Source organism: Narcine bancroftii, chromosome 2 (assembly GCF_036971445.1).
Source record: "Narcine bancroftii isolate sNarBan1 chromosome 2, sNarBan1.hap1, whole genome shotgun sequence".
Taxonomy (NCBI): domain Eukaryota; kingdom Metazoa; phylum Chordata; class Chondrichthyes; order Torpediniformes; family Narcinidae; genus Narcine; species Narcine bancroftii.
In genome coordinates, this window is record NC_091470.1 from 19,626,295 (window position 1) to 19,652,196 (window position 25,902).

Sequence of the window (25,902 nt, forward strand, 5' to 3'; positions counted from 1 at the left end):
TCCTGCACCGCCTGCAACCAAGTTTCTCTGATGGCCTCAATGTCATAATTCCACGTGCCAATACACACTCTAAGCTCATCTGCCTTTCCTGTAATACTCCTTACATTGAAATAGATACACCTGAGAACATTTCCACCTCATTCAGCCTGTTGACTTTCAACAATTTTAACATCATCTTTTCCTCACTCCATTCCTTTATCTACTCTGGTTCCCCTCCCCCTGCAAATCTAGTTTAAACCCACCAGAGCAGCACTAGCAAACCTGCCGCAGGCTACAACTTGTGATTGATGCAAGGTTAGAATTATGACTTTACCATACTTTGGAAGCAGTGTCATCTTGAAGAATTGAGTGCGCGTATGTAAGGTAAAATAACCATGGCAGCAAACTAAATGTATTCTTCAATGCAGGTACACTCCTTCTCAACAAGGTGTTGCTTTCAACTCTGGAGCGAAACAGAGAGTTATCAGGATGGTAGAAATGCAAAAGGACCCCATGGAACCGCCTCGATTCAAGTAAGTGAATACCAGTGGAGTGTGCAGCTCTTTAATTATGTATTTTTTAATACTTTTTAACAAAGTCAAGAGTTCCAGTAAACTATACCTTTCATATTTTGCTGAAGGCAGAAATATGTTAATTTTCAGAGCCTTAAACTGTATTAAATTATAAAATTGTTTATTCTGTTTTTATTACAATATGTTCCATTTCAAGATTAGGTGAATTATAAATTAACATAATTCTTCTTGAGTTCATTCTACCTAATCTGGTTTTTTTTTCCTTTTATCTTTAGGATTAATAAGAAGATTCCTCGAGGTCCTCCATCACCTCCTGCACCAGTCATGCACTCACCAAGTAGAAAGGTAGAACAGTGATCACCATTTCATCAGTGAGACTGTAGCATTTCTTTAAACTTCCAGATAAAAACTATATTTAGAATTTGTAATTAAATGGGCACATAAGCCCTTTGTCTTGCTTTACTATAATATCTTTTTAATAAGCTATTGACTCATAACTTTAGATGCTCCGTAGTTCCCATCAGAGATTAATTAAATCCCCACAACAGTCACAATATTGATGGTATTCAAAGTCGATTTCTCAGATGGATTAAAACTTGCTACTGTTTAGCAGCAGGGTAAAGCATATCAGGGAACAGACTGATGGAGTGCAGTTGTAACTATCCATGACAGGTCATCCTCTCCCTGTAAATTTCAGTGGAGAAATGGAGTATTAATGACCCTACAAGAAAGTAAAATTGGTTAGTGCTATTAAAAATAGTTGACTATCAGGCTGTCTGCTGCCTAATAAAGTTCAGTGTCACATCATTGAAGCAATTGTACATATCTGTCTTCTTTCCCTTCCCACCCCAAACACACACAATAACTTAAGAATGTCATGGGAAAAAGTGTATTACCATGCATGACCGATCATGGTGCTGAAACCAGCTGAACTCCTGATGTTTCCTGCTGGCAAGTTGACCTGCTTAATTTTTTTTTTTAAAGAACATGCTTTTGCTACTAGTCTTTCCCCATCTCATTAAAATTGCAGTTCCACAACTGTCCATTTGTCATGAAGGATCTAGCCAGGCTATTTGGTCTCTGTCTGCCATCCACAAGTACAGTGCTGTAGAGCTGTTGTGGAGTTATTCAGCACAGGAACAAGTCCTATAGCCCGAGTTGTCCATACTGACCAAGTTGCCTAATCCCATTTGCTGCAATAGGTCCATCTCCCTCCAAATCTTTCCTATCCATGTACGTTTCCTCTGGTAGGTCATTACATAGCTGTATCACCCTCTGGGAAAAAATGGGCCCTCAGGTCCACTTTAAATCTTTCCCTTTTCACCTAAACCCTCTATTTTTAGGCTCTCTTAACCTGTGAAAGAGACCAAGACCATTCACTTTTGCCCCACATTATTTTGTATACCTGCATATGATCACTACTCAGAGGAAGAAAAAACCATCCTATCCATCCATAATTGCCTGAGCTCAAGCCCTCCAGTCCTGGTAACATCCTTGTGAGATTTTTCTGCATCTTTTCCAATTTAATGACAATCAATCAATAAAAGTCGAGCAAATGCAAGCAAGTATGGTCTTACCAATGACTTGCACAGTAGCTACGACATCCCAACGAAAACATTTTTAAATTTAGACATATGGCGTGGTAATAAGCCATTTTGTCCCACAAGCCTATTTATACCCAATTAACCTACAACCCCCATTATGTTTTGAATGGTAGCAGGAAACTGAAGCCCCTGGAGGAAACCCACGCAGACACGGGGAGAATGAACAAACTCCTTACAGACAGCACGGGATTTGAATCCTAGTCCCAGTTGCTGGTGCTGTTATAGCATCACTCTTAACAGTGCCACCCCCCCCCCCCCAATAATCAATGATTATTATATTTAATGATCTGACCAAATGTCTTCATCTTCATCCTGTCTACATGTAGTGAAAATTGCTTTAGGAAAGTTGACATGACAATACCTGATGCTAATACCATCAGAAGAACAAAGGTTGAATGTGTTTTTTTTTTAAACAGTGTTTTCTCTAGTATGTGAAATGTATAAAAGCAATTGCTTCCAATTATTTGGAGTCTTTTCAAGCAAATAAATTGGTACTATGGGATAATAGTGTCCAAAAGATTGAGAGGTTTTTGGTGGTTGACTTAATATGACTAAAGAGAAGTAGAGATGGTTCCAGATACTTGGCTTTAAAAGTTGAAGACCTGGCTGTCATTTGAGGATTGATTAAATTCAGGGATGACCACAGAACAAAAAATGGAAAAGCAATCACCTTGTAGGATTATAGAGCTGAAGGGAGATCTGGGAAACATTGGGGAAAACAGCTCCTAAATACTTCTAAAGTTGAAGTGGCCCAAATCTGAAAAGATCGGGTACATAGGACCCACTCTATTTCAGAGAGCTGCACAGGCAGTCAGTTAAATGGGCATTAGGTTTGCTGTAAAACTCAACGCAGTGCAAATGGTGTCATTTATTTTTAATTGTTTCATCCAAAATACCAAGACTTTTCTTGCTGCACCTACTCTAGGGATTCAGTTAAAACTTGATGCCGGTTCCTTAAAGGATCTCCATTTGTGGGATCTTGCTTTTCAAAGTTGTTGCCTTGTCAACTTGCTAGTTTTTAACTGATTACACCCTCTGAAACTTCCTAGAGATGTTATGCAAAAGTGATGACATAGAAATGAGAAACTGGCAGAATGCAGCCAGAATGGTACCTTTTGTTTTAAACTTGGTCATGCTGAAAGGTGTTTACTTCTAATAGAGCATTTATGTTTTTTGTTTCAGATGACTGTGAAAGAACAACAAGAGTGGAAAATACCTCCCTGCATATCAAATTGGAAGAATGCCAAGGTAAAAGGATTTAGAGAAATTCTTTTTAGAATTTCAAAATATAATGATTTTTAAATCTTGGATAATCACCCACTTTAATTATAGTCAAATTATCATATTACCTATACCAGGAATCAAGGTAGTTGAAGTTTAAATTAACCTTCATTGGTTAATTTTATTTAAAAATAGCAGAACAATGAATACAGCCAAGAATATTTTGCAGATGAGAGCAATGTCATGAGAATGGGGCAATCAACTTTTGAAAAAAATGACTTAAAATGTGCCAGAATGGCAGTGGAAATTGTAGATTGCACTAGAGCATCTTTCCTGCAACTAAGCTCTTTTGAAGGAAGTTCCTTGGGATGGGACTATACAGACTGAACTAGTGGTAAATATCTGGCCTGAACGTACAGTCAAAAAATCTGGTAGGAATGGTGAGAGAATAGTATGGGATCATGGCTTTGTGGTATGGAGAGCCCAAGATGCTCCAAATGCATCAAGAAGGGAACAGGAGAGCTGTGGCACTTGGTGGAGGTCACAGCCTCTTCTCATTTTCCCTCCTTGACTTGCATCTAAATTGATCCATATCCAGTTATTTTCCTGGCCATTGTCTCGAGTTTAGCCTGACCTCAGCAAACCATACAAGACGTATGATCAGTGCATAGTTGGATAGGGTGTCTCAAATAGCAGGATGTGTAACTCCAGCTCGGGGAATGGAAATCTGAACCTTGGTATATCTTCTTGCATGAGGAAATTCATTGGGAGTTGGAGTGATCAGTTCGAATCTCTGTGAAAATTGAATTCATTTCTTAACTGAATATGGCCCTGGGGAGAATGGTCTTCTAACATTCAAATAGCCCTGTATCAGTGTTCTGAATCTGCTGACAGCTCACCTTCAGGCTTGCATAAAAGAAGATGAGATGCAATAAATATTTCACCATAATTTTTTCTAACACTTGTGCAATGTATTTTCAGTATTTTACATGGCTGTTGGCCTCCTGAGTAAGAATGTTATTTTTACTGGTCAGTTCCCTAAATAATATTAATATGTTGAAATCAATGGCCATGAAGTTGCAGTTTAAGCTATAAAGTGTTAGTTATTGGAAGATCTTGATCTGATTAACAATATCAACAAACCAAATATTAGGAGCTGAATCAACTGACCCATAGGTACAAAAGGAGAGTTCAATGGAAGATTCCTGTGTTAGTTGTTATCTGCATTTTGATTTATTAGCTTGAAACTTTGCATTGCCCATGTTTTTAATTGGGTTCTCAGATTTCCTGTCTTGTTGATCTTTATTATGTGATTCTATTTTGTGTTCCAGGGTTATACCATTCCATTGGACAAGCGGCTGGCTGCTGATGGGCGGGGGCTTCAAACCGTTCATATTAATGAGAACTTTGCTAAACTTGCAGAGGCTCTTTATATTGCAGACAGAAAGGTATCTTTATCAACTCCTGAAAATTTGCAATATGTAGCCCAGTTTCTGAATTCCTCTATTTGCTTTTGCTTGTATCAACCTCGGTAAGTTGGTCCTACTCCAAACTTAACTTTGCTGTGTCCTTAGGCTCGTGAAGCTGTCGAGATGCGAGCACAGGTTGAAAGGAAAATGGCTCAAAAAGAGAAAGAGAAGAAAGAAGAGAAGCTTCGAGAATTGGCTCAAATTGCAAGGGAAAGAAGAGCTGGTATCAAGACGCACATAGAGAAAGGTAGTATGGACTTGCAAGAACAACCCGGTAGAATAAAACTCCAGTGGAAATCCTTATGGTTCACCATCTGGGCCACCAGGTCATGGTTCTTGCACTTCCTTCCCACTTGCAAGAGCCCCGGTTCCTTTTCTCCTCACCCTCATCACTGTGCCTCTCAAATCTCAGCATTTCATTTGTTGAATTGTTTTCAAATATAGTGGCATGTTGAACACTTTTTTTTAATTTCCTGCCTGGGTGCATCATTAAACATGCTGAGGAGAGGAGCACCTCAAAGTAACAAACTTGGAATGTTTTGTAAAACTGGCTGGTCACCATGTTCACTGTTGATTAATTTCAGTATAAACGAGCCTCTGATTTGTTTTTGAAGCACTTTGTGTTTTCAAGCAGTTCAATGCAGAACATTTCTTCTAATTCCAGTCTTGGGGAGATGTTGAGCAAACTGTTCCTAGGCAGTTATTAAAATTATAAATAATAGGTGAGGAAGTGTGATTGAACAATCATCTCTTTTTGGCCCCTCTCCCCAAACGTACCTGACCTTTTAACTGCAGCCTATACTGCAGTAGCTGAGATCAAGTTGTGTGGAGTGACAAAGCTGAATTGTCATTACATTGCTGTGGTGACATTGCAATGTATTTAGGAAAGGACTTTGTGGCACACCAAAAGTTTTTTTTTTTTTTTTTTTGCTGATTTTTTTTTAATGCTATGCATTTCTTCTTTTCTTTGGCTTGGCTTCTCGGACGAAGATTTATGGAGGGGTAAATGTCCACGTCAGCTGCAGGCTCGTTTGTGGCTGGCAAGTCCGATGCGGGACAGGCAGACACGGTTGCAGCGGTTGCAAGGGAAAATTGGTTGGTTGGGGTTGGGTGTTGGGTTTTTCCTCCTTTGTCTTTTGTCAGTGAGGTGGGCTCTGCGGTCTTCAAAGGAGGTTGCTGCCCGCCGAACTGTGAGGCGCCAAGATGCACGGTTTGAGGCGATATCAGCCCACTGGCGGTGGTCAATGTGGCAGGCACCAAGAGATTTCTTTAGGCAGTCCTTGTACCTCTTCTTTGGTGCACCTCTGTCTCGGTGGCCAGTGGAGAGCTTGCCATATAACACGATCTTGGGAAGGCGATGGTCCTCCATTCTGGAGACGTGACCTACCCAGCGCAGTTGGATCTTCAGCAGCGTGGATTCGATGCTGTTGGCTTCTGCCATCTCGATAACTTCAATGTTGGTGATGAAGTCGCTCCAATGAATGTTGAGGATGGAGCGGAGACAACGCTGGTGGAAGCATTCTAGGAGCCGTAGGTGATGCCGGTAGAGGACCCATGATTCGGAGCCGAACAGGAGTGTGGGTATTCGTTGTTTTTCCAGACTATTTTGTGTAGTCTTCCAAAGGTGCTATTTTGCCTTGGCGAGTCTGTTGTCTATCTCGTTGTCAATCCTTGCATCCGATGAAATGGTGCAGCCGAGATAGGTAAACTGGTTGACCGTTTTGAGTTTTGTGTGCCCGATGGAGATGTGGGGGGGCTGGTAGTCATGGTGGGGAGCTGGCTGATGGAAGACCTCAGTTTTCTTCAGGCTGACTTCCAGGCCAAACATTTTGGCAGTTTCTGCAAAACAGGACGTCAAGCGCTGAAGAGCTGGCTCTGAATGGGCAACTAAAGCGCCATCGTCTGCAAAGAGTAGTTCACAGACAAGTTGCTCTTGTGTCTTGGTGTGAGCTTGCAGGTGCCTCAGATTGAAGAGACTGCCATCCGTGTGGTACCGGATGTAAACAGCGTCTTCATTGTTGAGGTCTTTCATGGCTTGTTTCAGCATCATGCTGAAGAAGATTGAAAAGAGGGTTGGTGCGAGAACGCAGCCTTGCTTCATGCCATTGTTAATGGAGAAGGGTTCAGAGAGCTCATTTCCGTGTCTGACCCGATCTTGTTGGTTTTCGTGCAGTTGGATAACCATGTTGAGGAACTTTGGGGGGCATCCGAGGCGCTCTAGTATTTGCCAAAGCCCTTTCCTATTCATGGTGTCGAAGGCTTTGGTGAGGTCAACAAAGGTGATGTAGAGTCCTTTGTTTTGTTCTCTGTACTTTTCTTGGAGCTGTCTGAGGGTAAAGACCATGTCAGTAGTTCCTCTGTTTGCGCGAAAACCGCACTGTGATTCTGGGAGAACATTTTCAGCGACTCTCGGTATTATTCTATTTAGGAGAATCCTAGCGAAGATTTTGCTTGCAATGGAGAGCAGTGTGGTTCCCCTGTAGTTTGAGCAGTCTGATTTCTCGCCTTTGTTTTTGTACAGGGTGATGATGATGGCATCACGAAGGTCCTGAGGCAGCTTTCCTTGGTCCCAGTAGAGCTTGAAAAACTCATGCAGTTTGGCATGCAGAGTTTTGCCGCCAGCCTTCCAGACCTCTGGGGGGGATCCATCCATACCTGCTGCTTTGCCACTTTTCAGTTGTTTAATTGCCTCTTCCCGGGTGAGGACCTCATCCAGATCTATCCTTTAGGGCTGTTGAGGGAGCTGGAGCAGGGCAGATTCTTGGACTGAGCGGTTGGCACTGAAAAGAGATTGGAAGTGTTCTGACCATCGGTTGAGGATGGAGATCTTGTCGCTGAGGAGGACTTTGCCGTCTGAGCTGCGCAACGTGCGTTGGACGGGGTGAGGGGCCATACACAGCCTTTAGAGTCTCCAATGAAGTCGCCAATGTCCGCACTGAGCTGGGTTCGTTTGGCCAGGCTAGTCCACCACTCATTTTGGATCTCCCGGAGTTTGCGCTGAAGATGGCTGCATGCGCGATGGAAGGCTCGTTTCTTCTCTGGCCAGGGCGGCTTTGCAAGGTGAGCCTGGTGGGCAACTCGCTTCTTTGCCAGCAGCTCCTGGATTTCCTGGTTGTTTTTGTCGAACCAGTCCTTATTTTTCCTGGAGGAGAAGCCCAGTATCTCTTCAATGGATTGCAGTATGGCAGTCCTCAGCTTATCCCAGAAGGTTTCAGGGGACGAGTTCGTGAGGTGGATTGCATCCTCGAGCTTTGCTTTGAGGTTTGCCTGGAAGTTTCCTCTAACTTTGTCTGACTGCGTTTCCAATATTGAACCTCTTTCTGGGGGCTTTACTGTTTCTGGACTTTGGCTTGAAATGAAGGTTGAGCTTACAGCGAACAAACCGGTGGTCAGTGTGGCATTCCGCGCTGGGCATGACCCTGGTGTGGAGCACATCTCGTTTGTCTCTTTCTCGCACCAGGACGTAGTCCAGGAGGTGCCAGTGTTTGGATTTAATCCTTAAGTAAATGACTTGGTGATCCAATGAATGCAGGCCTTTTATTTTACTTCAGGAACTTCAAACACTAATTCCTGCTTCTAATATGAGATGTTAGTCTGAATTAATTCTTTTCCATTTAAAAGTTTGATATTCAGAGATTACAGCTAATGTACTCATTGTTTATAAATTGTGTTCTTTTTAAAATCCCAGAGGAAAATGAAACAAGGGAACGAGATGAAATTAGACACGATAGACGAAAAGAACGACAGCATGATCGTAATCTTGCCCGTGCAGCTCCTGATAAGAGGTAATGCCAGAACATGAACCTATGAGAAAAGTCATTTGAGGGATTAGTGTCCTGGTGTGTGTGGGATCGAGGAATACAAGAAATTGTGCTTGCTTTGGCAGCCCCTCTGCTAAAATAGGAATATAAGAAATTCTTCCCATGATGGCCTTGAACCCCATTACCTTTCATGGCGGTGGCAAAATAGTAATGTCATGGGCAGAACTCAGAGTCCAAATAAAACACCGCCATGTCAAATGTGGAACTTTAGATAATGTAAATATTTCTTAACAAATTAATTGTACTGTCATAAAATCATTCTGCTTTATTCATGTTCTCCAGTGGAGTAAATCTGCCATACTGGTTTGATCAGGGCTCACTGTGACTCTGTGTGGTTGACTTTTAAATGCCCCCAAAATTGGCTAGCGAACTACTCAGTTGTACCATTACCATAGCTGGAGGCTGAATAAAACCAGTTAAACTGCCTGGCATCGATGTTGGGAGCAAGTTCAGATGCAGTAAATTTGCTCTCAGCCAATCGACCTTGCAGTTGGCCTCAGAAACATCTGGGGACTGCTGTTTAAGTTGGCAGAATGGTCCCACAGAGCAGTCGTGCCATATTTGTAATCCTGGAATATTAGAGCATCAAAATGCAAGATTCTGCCATTGCTATCCTTTGATGTCATGCCTAACCTGCAGGGCAGAGGTGGATTACTGAGTGCAGTAGGATGTCTTATCTAAAATTTGTTGCTAAATAGTTAGTACTCAAGCCAATTTAGGGCTTTCGGGATGCTGAATAAACAGAAATAGCATGTAATATTACAGACCTAAGTGAACTTGTATTGGTGGAACAGATTAAATCTGCACAGGATGAAATCTACATGGACATGAGCGGAATGTGTAAACTCTACATAGATGGTACCTAAAGTTGAGTTTGAACCTTGGCATCTGTCACTGAGGCAACAACTCTACTAGATGTGCCACTGTGCTGTCCAAAGTAGGTGGCCAATCTTGGCTTCCTGCCAAGGTCTATCATAATGGACGTCTTTGGCCAATTTCATTCATTCTGCATTGTATCAAGAAACTGAATACAGCAAGTCATGGAACCAGACAAATCCTATTTGAGTAAAGGAGACAGACTTGCACTCCAAACACCAACTCTAGCTAAGCTTACAATACTGAAATCTTCCTGAAGTAGCATGTGAGTGTTGGTGGTTAATCTTCCCATTCCCAGGACATCACTGTAGCAGTTCCTTGTGGCAATGATGTGGACCTAATCTCCAACTTCTTCAATAGCCTTCCATCAAATGTTCAGAAGTGAAATTGTTCAATTCTGTTCACAACTCCTCAGCAAATGAGGAAAGATTAAAACAAGAGGACACGAGTTAAGAATTAAGGGGCAGAGGTTTAGAGGTAACATGAGGGGGAACTTCTTTACTCAGAGAGTGGTAGCCATGTGGAATGAGCTTCCGGGAGAAATAGTGGAGGCGGAGTCAATTGTATTATTTAAGAATAGGTTGGACAGGTATATGGATGAGAAGAAGATGGAGGGTTATGGGCATTGTGCAGGGAGGTGGGACTAGAAAGGGGTGTTTGGTTCAGTGCGGACTGGAAGGGCCTAATGGCCTGTTTCCGTGCTGTAATTGTTGTGTTATGTTATGTTATGAAGCAGTCTGTGCCCCCAAAACACAAAATTAAATTATTTGATATCGATTGTGGAGAAATGGTACTTTCATTCTATTTACATACAAGGTATGTTCTAAAATGCACTGTGGCCCATGAAATGTAGAAAATGCCATACCAATGTACACACAGTAAGCATGTACAAATAGCACTGTGAGCAGATAATCTATTAGAGATTTTGATTGAAGGGTTAATATCATCCAGTGTTGCAAGTGTGACCATGCTGATGAAACATACAAGATCTTGTGGCACAATATGAGAGTGAAGAACTTTCAAGACTGGGGAGATCCTGGGAATGGGACTTGCTCTACAAAGTGTTGGCAGAGGCCTGATGGGCCAAATATCCTAGCTGCTTCCTATTGTGTTAACAATTCTATACCTTATATTTTCAGCATATTCTAAAGTTATTTGCAGCTAATCAAGTGTGAACAATATTGGTGAATTCAAAAGTAATTGAACTTTGCTTGGATACCAGGTCAAAACTGCAGAAGGATCAAGAACGAGATATCAGTGAGCTGATTGCATTGGGTGTACCAAATCAACGTGTATCAACTGAACTACAGTATGACCAAAGACTCCTCAACCGTCACAAGGTAAAATGTGATCGTTGATTTATCCAGTAGTTTTTCATTCCTAAAAATATGGATGTTTGGAAAATTGCCCATCACTTCTATTTGCTTTCCCAAGTTTAACTTTCCCCTTTTAATCCAGTCATATCCAAATCAGAATTGATTATCATGAAATCCAGTGTTTTGTGGCAGTGTCGTAGGGCAAACATTCGGATTATAACCATCTTACCACATTACTTTAAATTTATTTTAAAAAGTAGTGGGGGAAAAGAAAGGTAATGTCTTTGGTTCAGTTATTATTCAGGAATCTCATGGCAGTGGGGAAGAAGCTGTTCTTGTGCCGTTGAGGGCTCAACTTAAGGCTCCTGTATCTTTTACCCAATGGTAGCAGAGTGAAGAGGGTCTAGCCTGGGTGGTGGGGTCTTTGAGGATAGAGGCTGCACTTTTCAGACACCGCCATGTAAGCAAGTTTGGCAGATCAGATACTATTTATTATGTAATAAAACAGAAATGTAATATTTTACGAAATTGCCTTTAGTCTACCATTAGCATTCCTGGGGCCCCTTACAGTCAGAGAAAGAGAAGCAAAGGAGTCCCATCAGAGTCGCAGTGTCAATGCATTAGTCTCCAGCACTTCTGCAGCCACACAAAACTCCGGTTCAGGTCAAACCATCCGGAACCCGAGCCCAGATCCAAACCTCTGCCTTTGGGAAGCCCTTCTTGCCCTCAGTATCCATGAGGAACGCAGTTCAACAAATCTGCTGAAAAAGCATTTCTTCTTGATTGATGTCACCAAGTAATCAAAAGCCATTGTTGTCATTTATAAACTCCGAGGAAGAGAAATAAATTGCATGATCCAATGTGACATGGTCAATGATCGTAATTTGCCACCTCCGATTATTCCTACCCTGCTTCCATGCATTTTACAATTTTGGGAGGAAATTGTTAACGTACCTTTTTCCCTTTATAAGTCATGAAATAGATATATCTTTTAATATACTTTTTATGCCTCATAGTCATGGTGTCATGAATTATACTGGAAGATTGCCATTTGTTTTGTATGTCTTCAAAACTTGAAAGCAGAGAGCCAGTATAAGGACATCATTTATTTGGAATTCCAGCCATATTAAGAAAGCATTGGTTTCTTGTTTGAAAACTAGACCAATATATTGAAGAAGCTTCACATACATGAGTCAAGATGGACCTTTTTAATGCTTTCTGTTTTCTGGCCTGCCGTTCCTATCTGGATCTAGTGAGTGAAGTCAAACAGCATCTTTGAATTTAAAATAAACTTGGAACAACTGAGTTTTCTGGTTAAAGCAGTGGTGAGGGGTAATAAGACATTTATCTTATTTATGTTTTGCTTTTTAATGGCAGGGCATGGACAGTGGCTTTGCAGGAGGAGATGATGAGCTTTATAATGTGTATGACCAGCCCTGGAGAGCTGGCAAAGATATGGCACAAAATGTGTACAGACCTACAAAGAATGCTGATAAAGACACTTACGGTGATGATTTGGACACATTTATGAAAAATAACCGGTGAGTAACCTCGCTTTTGTTCTCCCTGCTTCATCTAATCTTCTGTAACCTTAATCCATGCCTGCTTTTAACCAGTAGATACTATACTCCCTCATTCTCCTCCAAGTTAAAAACACCTTTGTATCTCCAACTCTTTATCTAGTTTTTTTCTAATGTGTGGTGTTTCATCTTGTAATCACCACCTTTAACAGCTGCTTAGGAATGAAGCCCAGGGATTCTCCTTAAGATGCTCTTGAAAATGTTATCATAATGAAAACCAATATACCAATAGCTCAGGCAGTGTCCAGAGACTAAGAGTGTTAATGTTTCAGATCGTTGGTATGTCATGAGAATCGGCTTTAACCTGGCTTTTGGCTATCTCCACTATCTTTTTTGAGGACTAGTGTCACTGCTTTTGGACTGCCTTTAATGCAAGTTATTGCTGTCGTTTTGGAAATGTGCCTCAAGAGCAGTCAAGATTTTGTCAGAAAATGTAAAGCATTTGTGTAAATATAACATGAATAAATCTCCATTTTGCTGTAGATTTGAGGTACAATTTAGCTTGGCAGAAGCCACTTCTGATTGGATGTTGGTGGTGAAAACCTTGCTGTTTGGAGCCAAGATCTTTTGAATTCCATTTACTGACATTGGTTGATTCAGTAAAGTACAACTAATTTTGAGCTATTCCTGCCATATTATAATGAATTTTTTTCCCCCCTTAGCTTCGTCCCTGACAGAGTGTTCTCTGGTACAGACCGTAAACAGCGCCGTGAAGGTCCTGTTCAGTTTGAGAGGGATGAAGAAGATCCCTTTGGGCTGGACAAGTTCTTGGAAGAAGCCAAACAACACGGTGGTTCAAAAAGGCCTGAAAGTGGCCGTTCAAAAGAATACGAACATGAAGGAAAAAAGCGAAGAAAAGAATAATGGGCTTTTTAGAGTACCATATTGGTTTTACCAATTTAGTTCAAGCCAATACCTTTGCCATTTGTTTCTGCATGGACTAGCTGTTTATGGATGGAAAACATCTGGGCAATGAAGTTTTCTGGTGTGAATTTCATTTGCAGTGATGTTCCTGTAAAGTACAAACTCAATTTTAATGAAAAAGGCAGTGTAAGAACCCTAGAAATGCAAGAGGGAGTTTAAGCATTTACAATTGTTTATTCACCAACTTTAAGACAAACATATTGAATTACACCTTGCACATTCAGTATCAACTTGCTGATTCTGTGATTCTGTTTGCTCTTTGTCCTTGGAATAATTTTCGGTTTCTCTGAACTTGAAGCTGGAAAGAGAATAATTTTTTTAATGGATTACTCGATTTCTACTTTTGCTTTAATGTAGTACCAACATTATCCTCATGGAACTGTACTGCTGTAACTTGTAACATTAAAATATGTCAGAATATTAGCCAGTTGGTTAATGACTACATTAGGAGGGCTTTGCTGAATTTTACCATTTGGTATTGCATTTCTGTTCATTTTTTAATAAAAACAAATTTTCTTGTCTTTTGTGAAGTTTTCTATCAAGGTTTAGTTAGAAAATTTAGTAAGAACCTTTTACCAATATAAATTGGAGTACGCCAGTCAATATACAGTGGCAATAGTTTGGATCCAAAAAGTCACATCGTAGAAAAAAAAAAGGCGGGATCACGCTAAATTGGGGTTTTGATAAATGGTTGTAGTTTCATTTGAAATTAAAGCATAAATTAATTGTGAGTAAACTGACCATCCCTGCTCCTTGCGGCAGTCAAAGCCCAATGACTCACTGCATTATATCCGGATTCGTGTTAAATCAGGGTTCCACTATATTGAGTCTGCACAACAATACAATTTAAATAGGGCTTTGCTTCCCCCCCACCTCTTGACCTTTGACTCCCTCTTGGTTCAAATATGTCAGGTTCCACTTTGAATATATTCAACAATTCAGTCTCTGCAGCTCAGAGAAGTTCAGTAAATACGAGCAAACTTCTCAACTTCCAAGCCCTTATTTTGAAACCAGGCCTGCTAGTTCTAGGGTAATAGCACAGCCAAATCTACCTCTCCTCAATTCCAATAAGTCCAAGCTGCTTACCCTCTAGCCACCAATCTAATTGACTACTAATTCAAATGCAAATAGAGTCAAACTCAGAAACTACAACATATACAATTGTTCAGGAAATCCTGGTGAATCTGCATCTCCCTCAGCAGGGCCAAAGTTTAATACTCCCATTAAACACTTAAATGGAAAATTCATATTTGTTAAAGTGAACTAACTATGTCCACTAGCCAGAACTGCCGCCAGGTGGCTCATTTCACTGCCAGGAGAGCTTTTGTTGAGCATCAGATTATTTTTTGGTGAACAAATGAAAGCAACATTTAAAAATTACCTTTGAGTCTTCAATGATATGCACTTCCTTCTGCAACACATTTTGAAGCCCTTCTTCTGTAGTGAAGCCGACCCAACAGAACCCTTTGTGAAATCCAATCTCCTTGTCCTGTGATATTAAGTTGTCTTAATGAACATTATAAAATTATTTTACTGACATTTTCCAAAGATCTCTGTCTACAACTTTGGATTAATAACCAACTTTTTTTCCCCCCCTCTCAGTTACCACCTGATCTGAGTATTTCCACCATTTTCTGTCATTAATCTAAAAGTAAGCTACCAAGAGGTTGAGCATCTGATAAAACAAAAGCTGAAATATTCAACAGGTCAGATAACATTTCTGGAGAGAGGTAGAGTTAACATTCAAGATCAATGACCTTTACCAGAAAAGATAGAAGTCAAATATGTTTTAAGCTTTGAGGAAATAGTGTAGAGAATAGACTGAACAAAAGGGCAGGTCAGAGGATACATGCAGCAACTGCATGACAATGCTAATATTGCCAGTTGAAAAACATGGAAGACTAGTGAATAACAAATAGTGGTAAACAAAATAAAATTTGAGTATCAGCAGGGGGTACATAGAACTGGTACTTTGGCCCTTGATGTCTACACTGAATATGCAATTTAACTAAAACACTGCTTGCACATGATCCATTTGCCTCTATTAATTAAAAAATTAATATTTCCTACACAATCACATTCATCCAGAAGCCTCTTAATGCTACAATTACATCTGCTTCCACCACCTCCTCTAGCAGCCCATCCCAAGTACTTGCTATTCTGAACAAAAGGGTTGCCTGCACATCTTTTAAACGTTCCTCCCTCATTTTAAACACATTTCCTTCTAAACATATTTTTACCCTTAGAAAAAAAATTATCTTTCATAATTTTATAAACTTCTATCAGGTCTCTGTGACTGACATCCCAGAAAAATAATCAAGTTTGTCTAACCCCTCCCCACAGCTCATCCATCACCTTTAATATTAGCAGCATTCTGGTAAATTTCTTCTGTACCCTTTCCAAAACATCCACATCCTTTTAGTGGGGTAACCAGAATTTTACACAATATTCTAATTGCAACCCAATACAGCTGCAATATGACTTCCCTATTCTACACAGTGTCCCTAGTAAATGAAGTAAAGCATGCCATACAGTGTTTTTAGAGCTTCAAGGAGGTTTTGACTGAAGATCAATGGTTTTAGAAGTCCTGCCATTTAATTATATAGTTACATTTGACCTCCCAAGGTGTAACACCTCACACTTGTCTGGATTAAACTCCATTTGCCATTTCTCTTATGTGTCACTGATCAATATCCTGTTGTATTCTTTGATAGTCCTCCACTTGCCAACAACTCCACTAATCTTTGTCTTATCTGCGAACGTACTAACCCACCCACCTACTTTTTCATCCACATAAAAATATACATGAATGGGTGTGTGAATGAGTGAGATATCACAAACAAGGGTCCCACACCGATCTCAATGGAACACTGCCTGGTCATGGACCTCAAGCCAGAAAACACCACTAATCACGTACCTGCAGGATGTATGATTCTTCGCTACACCATCCCCATTTACCCCCAATATAAGATTCTAAAGATGCTAGGGAGTCTAATGCCTTAAATTAACTTACTTTCCTATTGCAAAGTTCTTTCACTTTGTATTTCATCCTTTTACCCAACATTATCATTTTAACCTCTTCTGGTTTTCACCCTGTGACAAATCTGCCATATTTCTTTCTCCATCTTATGACCTATTCATCTAAATTTTCATAGTTCTGATGGAAGGTAATGATATCCATAGATACAACTGAATATTTCCAGCATCCACATTACTTTGCTCCTTTATATTGTCTAGCAGTTTTAATTTATTAGCCTCAGCGAAATCCATCATTTGAGTATTCACAGAAACTGGATAGTGCTTTTTTATGTGCAAAGCAGCAAGAGCTCATTTATTGAGGTTCCAACATATTCACAACCAAAATCATGAAATATTAAAGTTTTGGAAAAGACCATTTTGCAAATGTATCTCTCTGTGACTCTATGAAATCAAGTCTACACCAGCGTTTTCTTGAAAGCTATCTAACCCAATCCCATTCTCCTGCTCGCCTACTATATAACCACATATTTCCAACTTTCATAGAATTACATATGGTTAAATTTATAAGCAAATTCGAATTAAATCTTTTAGTTTAGTTTTTTTTAAAAATTATGTTATTAGAAAATTATCTTCATTACTACCATATTTTTTTTTTCTTTGGCTTGGCTTCACGGACGAAGATTTATGGAGGGGTAATGTCCACGTCAGCTGCAGGCTCGTTTGTGGCTGACAAGTCCGATGCGGGACAGGCAGACACGGTTGCAGCGGTTGCAGGGGAAAATTGGTGGGTTGGGGTTGGGTGTTGGGTTTTTCCTCCTTTATGTAATTAAAATCCTAGCTTTTCAAAGCCTAATATTCATGTTTAAGGAATAAAGCCCAACATTTAAAGTTACTTTTCAAAATTATAAACTCAATCCTATTAACATGTATTTTATTTACATCATATGGCTGTGCCCAAGATGGTACATACCAAACACTATGCACCACATTGCTTTTGTATGTTATAATTTAGATGGCCTTCCCTCTACCCACTTGCATTTCTGACATTAATATTTCCAACCCATAATTGCTTTAGAGCTGTCACAATTTAGGAACATTGTGTTCCATGTCCTTACTTAAAAAATGTATTTTTCATAAATATTTTTTAATAATCTGCATTAAATGGTTGCCTTCCTACCTATCATGTGTATTTATGGAATAGCTTAAAATCTGTGGCAGTTTTCCACATCTCCCAATTTGCACACACTTTTAATGAGGTCAATTAGATTAAACAAAAGCAGGCCTCTATAAAATACCGTCTACCCTATCTTTCTCATCCTGGACTCTGCCACACACAAAGGGTTTCAATATTATACCTAGAAGTTGAGGAGCATTCAACTGGCTTTAAGAATTGAAAAATATAGTTGAATCCATTGAAGCTGTAAAATAAAACTTTCAGATTATGTTTATCAATATGGAACAATAAAATGATTGAAGCAAACCAAATACTTACAAATGGCAGAAGACATTTCTTAACTGATCCAAACTGTCCAAAATATTCCTTGATTTCTTCTACAAAAAGCAGATTTAGTTATCTAAAAATGTATTTCAGACATTATATATTAATTCTACAAAACCTATTTCTGTCAGGAACAGTGTGCAACTATTTTTGAGCCATTTATTTTTTTTCTCCTACACATTCCATAGAACTATAACTCAGTTTGGGCATCACTGAATCACAGAAGTCCCTTCACTTCAAGCCTTGAATAAGTTCAAAGCACCAACTTGCCAATGTATCCTCAATATTTCTTTATATAATGTATTATATTGTAATGTACCATTTATATATTAAATAACAATTACACACTTAATTCAGACATGGTGATTATAAAATTAACGGTACATTTCAAGTCGTCATCTTTATTTATTGTTCATACTATGCTCGCGCGGTAAAGAAGAGATAGCATTTCTCCAGGCCCATGGAGCAGATTTAAACAAAAACAAGTTAAAATATTAAGACAAGACCATGGTACATTATCCACATATGTTCTGGGAATTCAGGAGCCTAATAGCTTGGTGGGGAAAACTTGCCCAATCTGATCACAAAGGCCCAAGTACTGTGGTACCTCCTATCAGATGGCAGAAGGGAGAACAGTTTACATGATGGGTGTGTAGAGTCCTTCACAATATTTATTGCTTTCCATGTGCATTGTGTGTTGTAGATGTTCATCATGGTAGGAAGAGAGCCCCCCAATGATCTTTATCGCTGACTTCACTATCCTATGCAGGGTCTTATGGTCAGAGATGGTACAGCTTCCAAACGAGGAATTGCTCAGAATCCTTTCAAAATGTAGTGAGGATGGAGGTTGGGAGATGAACTTTCCTCAGCCTTCACAGGAAGTAGAGGCGCTGTTGGGCTTTCTTGGCCATGAAGCTGGTGTTAAGGGATCAGGTGAGATTCTCTGCCAAGTACATACCAAGTGACACCTCAATGGTAGAGCCATCAATGGTCAGTGGAAAATGATCCACTCAGGCCCTCCTGAAGTCGACAACCATTTTTTAATTAATGTTCAGATACAGGTCGGCTCTGCACCAGTCCATTAGCGACTGCACCTCTTCTCTGTATGCTGCCTCATCATTCTTACTAATAAGCCCTACCACAGTCGTGTCTTTAGCGAACTTGATGATGTGGTTCGCGCTGTGTTTGCTCTGATGTCATAATATTTCTGGAGACAGCAAAACTTCACCCAGGCTTCTGACAAATTCACATTCAGATTGCAAAAGGAAGAGGAGAAGCAAGGTAAATGACTCTTTATTTCCTTTCATTTGAGGAGCCAGTAGCCCATGACCTAATATCATGATCAGATCCAAAAAAATGATTGATATTTTCCTGACACAGGGCCTGCCAAACAGAAAGGAACATTGCAGAAGTTCTTTAGTCCCAACCTGAAACATTGACTGAACATTTTTACCCCTGAATCCTGCCTGTCCAGCTTTTCAGTTTGCTCAAGATTCCTAAATGTAGTTTTCGTGTTTCTCCAATTTAATGGAATAAGCAGTCTGACAGTAGATGTAATTTGATACAATATATTCCCCATTTTGAAATGGAAAAACAGAAATTAGCTGCAGACACAAGTAAAGATACAGAAGAGAAGATCTGAACAAGAATTTAGAGTATAAAATGCAAGATTTGACGAAGAGAATCGTGTTAGAGCTTTAAATTAATTCATTTTTGGAATGTAATCATTAATGGCATCGACAACATTCTCAACTTTTTTTATGGCTACGGCTCCCTTAGGACTCTGCTAAAAGTTTATGGACCCCCTTCCCTGAGAAGCAGTCAAGGTTTCTTCCGTGCTTCTTTCCTGCCGATTCCACTAAAAAAAAGTTAAAAGAGGCGAAAACAACGCTTTTACTTAAATGTGTTGTGGCCCTTGGGGGAGGGACGTAGGGCCTTCGAGAAATTGGTGGTGAGTTTGAAACTCAAAAAAGCACTACTGTGTCTTCTTTGGCTTGGCTTCGCGGACGAAGATTTATGGAGGGGGTAAATGTCCACGTCAGCTGCAGGCTCGTTTGTGGCTGACCAGTCCGATGCGGGACAGGCAGACACGATTGCAGCGGTTGCAAGGGAAAATTGGTTGGTTGGGGTTGGGTGTTGGGTTTTTCCTCCTTTGCCTTTTGTCAGTGAGGTGGGCTCTGCGGTCTTCTTCAAAGGAGGTTGCTGCCCGCCGAACTGTGAGGCGCCAAGATGCACGGTTTGAGGTGATATCAGCCCACTGGCAGGGGTCAATGTGGCAGGCACCAAGAGATTTCTTTAGGTAGTCCTTGTACCTCTTCTTTGGTGAACCTCTGTCACGGTGGCCAGTGGAGAGCTCACGAAGTAATATATAGTGAGCTCCCACGCCATGACCTATGAATATATGGCGATCAAGATAATGCCTCTCTTGAAGGGACACATGAAGGTGTTGTATGCCAAGAATCTTCTAACCAGAGCGGCGAGAGACATCAATGGTGACTTGTTGCTGTTCCTAAGGTAAACAGGTGCACTGTAACCATACTTTTTTTCATGGTGAGTGGCTCAGCAATGATGTGGCGCTGATAATTAGAGCCTTGAATATTAAAACAAAAATGTGCACGAGAATTTTCTTCACAAAGAAGACGATTTGAGCCCGTAATGCTTTGCCACAGAGCGAAAGGGGCATCAGACAAGTGATGGCTTTGTCGAGCAGGGCCCCTGGATTAATTTGACAGCAAATCATCTCATGGCTTCTGGTTGTATATTTTCTGGTTCTGGTTTTAATCTGTAGAATTACAAGGAGTCCATAACCAAAATTCCCAAACAGAGTGGCTAAAAATCGTGGAAGATCCCAATTAACTCCGCTAATGAAGGGTCTTCAACTTGAAACGTCTGTTTCCTTCTCTTTTCATTTGCGCTGCCTGATTTACTGAGTGTTTTCACCACCTTCTGTTTATTTTTCACCCTAAATACCGGCAGGGAGATGGGGCCCATGTTCAGGCATCGCCACAAACTAAACACACACACACACACACACACACAGAGCAAATAAAATGCTGCCAAAGGCTAAAAACCGTCGCCCACTCACTGCTCGACAGAGTCCAGGGAACACGAGCGACGAACACTTCGAACAGCTTTCGAGAAGAAGCCAGTGTCGCCGCCATTGCCGGCCCTCTGAGATTGACCTCTGACCTCCGACCTCCGACCCACGCAGCCGCCCGCCCGCCCTCGGCCTCGGGAAAAAAAAATCTTGTTTCTTTTCCAAAGTGGTGGCACTGGTTTTCCACACGAGGCTGCAGTGGAGGGGAGGCGCGCGAAGGGGGGCGCGCGCGCGCGGAACTGAGGCGAGGCTAGGCGCGCGCGCGCAGGGCCGAGGCGAGGCGAGGCGAGGCGCGCGGGGGGGCGGGGGGCGGGGGCAGGCGCGCAGGGCTGAGGCCCCGCGAGCGGGATGATGGCGGCCGCGTTCCGGGAGCCGGGCGAGGACGCCTTCAGGAGGCTCTTCAAATACTACCGGAGGCGCAGCCCCGCGCCCGACTTCTCCACAGTTCTCGACTTTTCCAGAGCCGACAAGGACCGCAAAGTAGGTGTCACTTCCTCTCCCTGAATTCGGTCCATGACACGTGCCCCAACGGGGTTCCATGGGTGGCCCAGGCACGTGCCCCAATGTTGTTCAATGGATGTCCCAGTGACGGGCCCCAAAGTGCTCCCTCAGGTGACTTGCATATTTGCCCCCAACGTGGTCCCATGGGTGACCCAGATACTTTCCCCAATGTGGTCCCATGGGTGACCCAGATACTTTCCCCAACGTGGTCCCATGGGTGACCCAGATACTTTCCCCAACGTAGTCCCATGGGTGACCCAGATACTCTCCCCAACGTGGTCCCATGGGTGACCCAGATACTTTCCCCAATGTGGTCCCATGGGTGACCCAGATACTTTCCCCAACGTGGTCCCATGGGTGACCCAGATACTTTCCCCAACGTAGTCCCATGGGTGACCCAGATACTCTCCCCAACGTGCTCCCATGGGTGACCCAGATACTTTCCCCAATGTGGTCCCATGGGTGACCCAGATACTTTCTCCAATGTGGTCCCATGGGTGACCCAGATACTTTCCCCAATGTGGTCCCATGGGTGACCCAGATACTTTCCCCAACGTGGTCCCATGGGTGACCCAGATACTCTCCCCAACGTGCTCCCATGGGTGACCCAGATACTTTCCCCAATGTGGTCCCATGGGTGACCCAGATACTTTCCCCAACGTGGTCCCATGGGTGACCCAGATACTCTCCCCAATGTGCTCCCATGGGTGACCCAAATACTTTCCCCAATGTGCTCCCATGGGTGACCCAGATACTTTCCCCAATGTGGTCCCATGGGTGACCCAGATACTTTCCCCAATGTGGTCCCATGGGTGACCCAGATACTTTCCCCAACGTGGTCCCATGGGTGACCCAGATACTTTCCCCAACGTGGTCCCATGGGTGACCCAGATACTTTCCCCAACGTGGTCCCATGGGTGACCCAGATACTCTCCCCAATGTGCTCCCATGGGTGACCCAAATACTTTCCCCAATGTGGTCCCATGGGTGACCCAGATACTTTCCCCAATGTGGTCCCATGGGTGACCCAGATACTTTCCCCAATGTGGTCCCATGGGTGACCCAGATACTTTCCCCAACGTGGTCCCATGGGTGACCCAGATACTCTCCCCAACGTGCTCCCATGGGTGACCCAGATACTTTCCCCAATGTGGTCCCATGGGTGACCCAGATACTTTCCCCAATGTGGTCCCATGGGTGACCCAGATACTTTCCCCAACGTGGTCCCATGGGTGACCCAGATACTCTCCCCAACGTGCTCCCATGGGTGACCCAGATACTTTCCCCAATGTGGTCCCATGGGTGACCCAGATACTTTCCCCAACGTGGTCCCATGGGTGACCCAGATACTCTCCCCAACGTGCTCCCATGGGTGACCCAGATACTGTCCCCAATGTGGTCCCATGGGTGACCCAGATACTTTCACCAACGTAGTCCCATGGGTGACCCAGATACTCTCCCCAACGTGCTCCCATGGGTGACCCAGATACTTTCCCCAATGTGGTCCCATGGGTGACCCAGATACTTTCCCCAATGTGGTCCCATGGGTGACCCAGATACTTTCCCCAATGTGGTCCCATGGGTGACCCAGATACTTTCCCCAACGTGGTCCCATGGGTGACCCAGATACTCTCCCCAACGTGCTCCCATGGGTGACCCAGATACTTTCCCCAATGTGGTCCCATGGGTGACCCAGATACTTTCCCCAACGTGGTCCCATGGGTGACCCAGATACTCTCCCCAATGTGCTCCCATGGGTGACCCAAATACTTTCCCCAATGTGCTCCCATGGGTGACCCAGATACTTTCCCCAATGTGGTCCCATGGGTGACCCAGATACTTTCCCCAATGTGGTCCCATGGGTGACCCAGATACTTTCCCCAACGTGGTCCCATGGGTGACCCAGATACTCTCCCCAATGTGCTCCCATGGGTGACCCAAATACTTTCCCCAATGTGGTCCCATGGGTGACCCAGATACTTTCCCCAATGTGGTCCCATGGGTGACCCAGATACTTTCCCCAATGTGGTCCCATGGGTGACCCAGATACTTTCCCCAACGTGGTCCCATGGGTGACCCAGATACTCTCCCCAACGTGCTCCCATGGGTGACCCAGATACTTTCCCCAATGTGGTCCCATGGGTGACCCAGATACTTTCCCCAATGTGGTCCCATGGGTGACCCAGATACTTTCCCCAACGTGGACCCATGGGTGACCCAGATACTCTCCCCAACGTGCTCCCATGGGTGTCCCAGATACTTTCCCCAATGTGGTCCCATGGGTGACCCAGATACTTTCCCCAACGTGGTCCCATGGGTGACCCAGATACTCTCCCCAACGTGCTCCCATGGGTGACCCAGATACTTTCCCCAATGTGGTCCCATGGGTGACCCAGATACTTTCCCCAACGTAGTCCCATGGGTGACCCAGATACTCTCCCCAACGTGCTCCCATGGGTGACCCAGATACTTTCCCCAATGTGGTCCCATGGGTGACCCAGATACTTTCCCCAATGTGGTCCCATGGGTGACCCAGATACTTTCCCCAATGTGGTCCCATGGGTGACCCAGATACTTTCCCCAACGTGGTCCCATGGGTGACCCAGATACTCTCCCCAACGTGCTCCCATGGGTGACCCAGATACTTTCCCCAATGTGGTCCCATGGGTGACCCAGATACTTTCCCCAACGTGGTCCCATGGGTGACCCAGATACTCTCCCCAATGTGCTCCCATGGGTGACCCAAATACTTTCCCCAATGTGGTCCCATGGGTGACCCAGATACTTTCCCCAATGTGGTCCCATGGGTGACCCAGATACTTTCCCCAATGTGGTCCCATGGGTGACCCAGATACTTTCCCCAACGTGGTCCCATGGGTGACCCAGATACTCTCCCCAACGTGCTCCCATGGGTGACCCAGATACTTTCCCCAATGTGGTCCCATGGGTGACCCAGATACTTTCCCCAACGTGGTCCCATGGGTGACCCAGATACTCTCCCCAACGTGCTCCCATGGGTGACCCAGATACTTTCCCCAATGTGGTCCCATGGGTGACCCAGATACTTTACCCAATGTGGTCCCATGGGTGACCCAGATACTTTCCCCAACGTGGTCCCATGGGTGACCCAGATACTCTCCCCAACGTGCTCCCATGGGTGACCCAGATACTTTCCCCAATGTGGTCCCATGGGTGACCCAGATACTTTCCCCAACGTGGTCCCATGGGTGACCCAGATACTCTCCCCAATGTGCTCCCATGGGTGACCCAGATACTTTCCCCAATGTGCTCCCATGGGTGACCCAGATACTTTCCCCAATGTGGTCCCATGGGTGACCCAGATACTTTCCCCAGTGTGGTCCCATGGGTGACCCAGATACTTTCCCCAACGTGGTCCCATGGGTGACCCAGATACTTTCCCCAATGTGGTCCCATGGGTGACCCAGATACTTTCCCCAACGTGGTCCCATGGGTGACCCAGATACTTTCCCCAATGTGGTCCCATGGGTGACCCAGATACTCTCCCCAATGTGCTCCCATGGGTGACCCAGATACTTTCCCCAATGTGCTCCCATGGGTGACCCAGATACTTTCCCCAATGTGGTCCCATGGGTGACCCAGATACTTTCCCCAATGTGGTCCCATAGGTGACTCAGATACTTTCCCCAATGTGGTCCCATGGGTGACCCAGATATTTGCCTCAACATGTTCCCATGAGTGACCCCATTCCAGACATGCCCCAAAGTTGTCCCATGGGTGACTCAGATCGTTGCCCCAACGTGGTCCATGGGTGACCATGATCAAGACATGCCCCCAACATGGTGCCATGGGTAACCCAGATAATTGCCCAGATCAGGACACTTGCCCCAATGTGGTCCCATGAGTGTCCCTGAATCCTGCCCCCACATGGTGCACGTAGGACCCCAATCCAGACATTTTCCGCAGGGCAGTCGCATGGGTCCCTGATCCAGACACTTTCCCCAGTGTGAACCCATGGGACCCCAATCTAGACACTTGCCCCAGTGTGAACAACAATACATGACTATTGCAAGATGCTTTACAGGGGATTGAATGGTTACCCTTGCTTTTCTCACTTATCAAGATTGTCACCAAGATTAAAGCCTATGAAATTATGAATTGGAGAGAAGAGTACAGTGAGATTTCACAGCAATCAATACAATATTAATAATTTGGATTTGTGTGTGCAGGCCTCTTTTTCTAAATATGCAATTGACACAACACTTGGATGTGCAATGAATCGTGAGAAGGAAATGGACAAGTTGATGGAATGGGTGAACATACAACTGAAATTTAATATCCAGTAACATGTCCTGATCTCCCCCATGGCCATTCCATCCCCCAACCCCACCATCGACTCTTCTTTTACTCATGCTACTTTTGAAAAGCAACCAACATATTAAAAGATTCAGCCCACATTCCTTTCTCCCTCCTGCCAGGCAAAAAGATTCACAAGTATAAGATCTCCTTTCACCATATTCAAGGA

At 43.3% G+C, this 25,902-nt stretch overlaps 3 protein-coding genes across 4 annotated transcripts in view; 2 read left to right on the plus strand and 1 right to left on the minus strand.

Moving 5' to 3' along the window:
• snw1 (SNW domain containing 1) overlaps positions 1-13,349 on the plus strand; it is a 30,935-nt gene extending 17,586 nt beyond the window's left edge. For both annotated transcript variants that reach the window (XM_069916020.1, XM_069916019.1), the window contains exons 6-14: positions 408-512; positions 788-857; positions 3,299-3,364; positions 4,669-4,785; positions 4,912-5,053; positions 8,495-8,591; positions 10,726-10,843; positions 12,197-12,360; positions 13,062-13,349. In XM_069916020.1, the coding sequence (XP_069772121.1) occupies positions 408-512; positions 788-857; positions 3,299-3,364; positions 4,669-4,785; positions 4,912-5,053; positions 8,495-8,591; positions 10,726-10,843; positions 12,197-12,360; positions 13,062-13,263 (1,081 nt within the window). In that variant the 3' untranslated portion in view covers positions 13,264-13,349. The remainder of the gene's footprint in view (positions 1-407; positions 513-787; positions 858-3,298; positions 3,365-4,668; positions 4,786-4,911; positions 5,054-8,494; positions 8,592-10,725; positions 10,844-12,196; positions 12,361-13,061) is intronic.
• Positions 13,350-13,477: 128 nt separating this feature from the next.
• On the minus strand, positions 13,478-21,452 carry slirp (SRA stem-loop interacting RNA binding protein). Its single transcript, XM_069916033.1, has 5 exons — positions 21,309-21,452; positions 20,886-21,030; positions 17,795-17,853; positions 14,705-14,812; positions 13,478-13,621 (listed from the first exon to the last, which is right to left on the minus strand). The coding sequence occupies exons 1-5, from the start codon at positions 21,435-21,437 to the stop codon at positions 13,550-13,552; spliced, it is 513 nt and encodes a 170-aa protein (XP_069772134.1). The 5' UTR covers positions 21,438-21,452; the 3' UTR covers positions 13,478-13,549.
• alkbh1 (alkB homolog 1, histone H2A dioxygenase) overlaps positions 21,297-25,902 on the plus strand; it is a 65,518-nt gene continuing 60,912 nt past the window's right edge. Inside the window, exon 1 of the mRNA XM_069916031.1 lies at positions 21,297-21,377. The gene's annotated coding sequence lies outside the window, so the exon portion shown is untranslated. The remainder of the gene's footprint in view (positions 21,378-25,902) is intronic.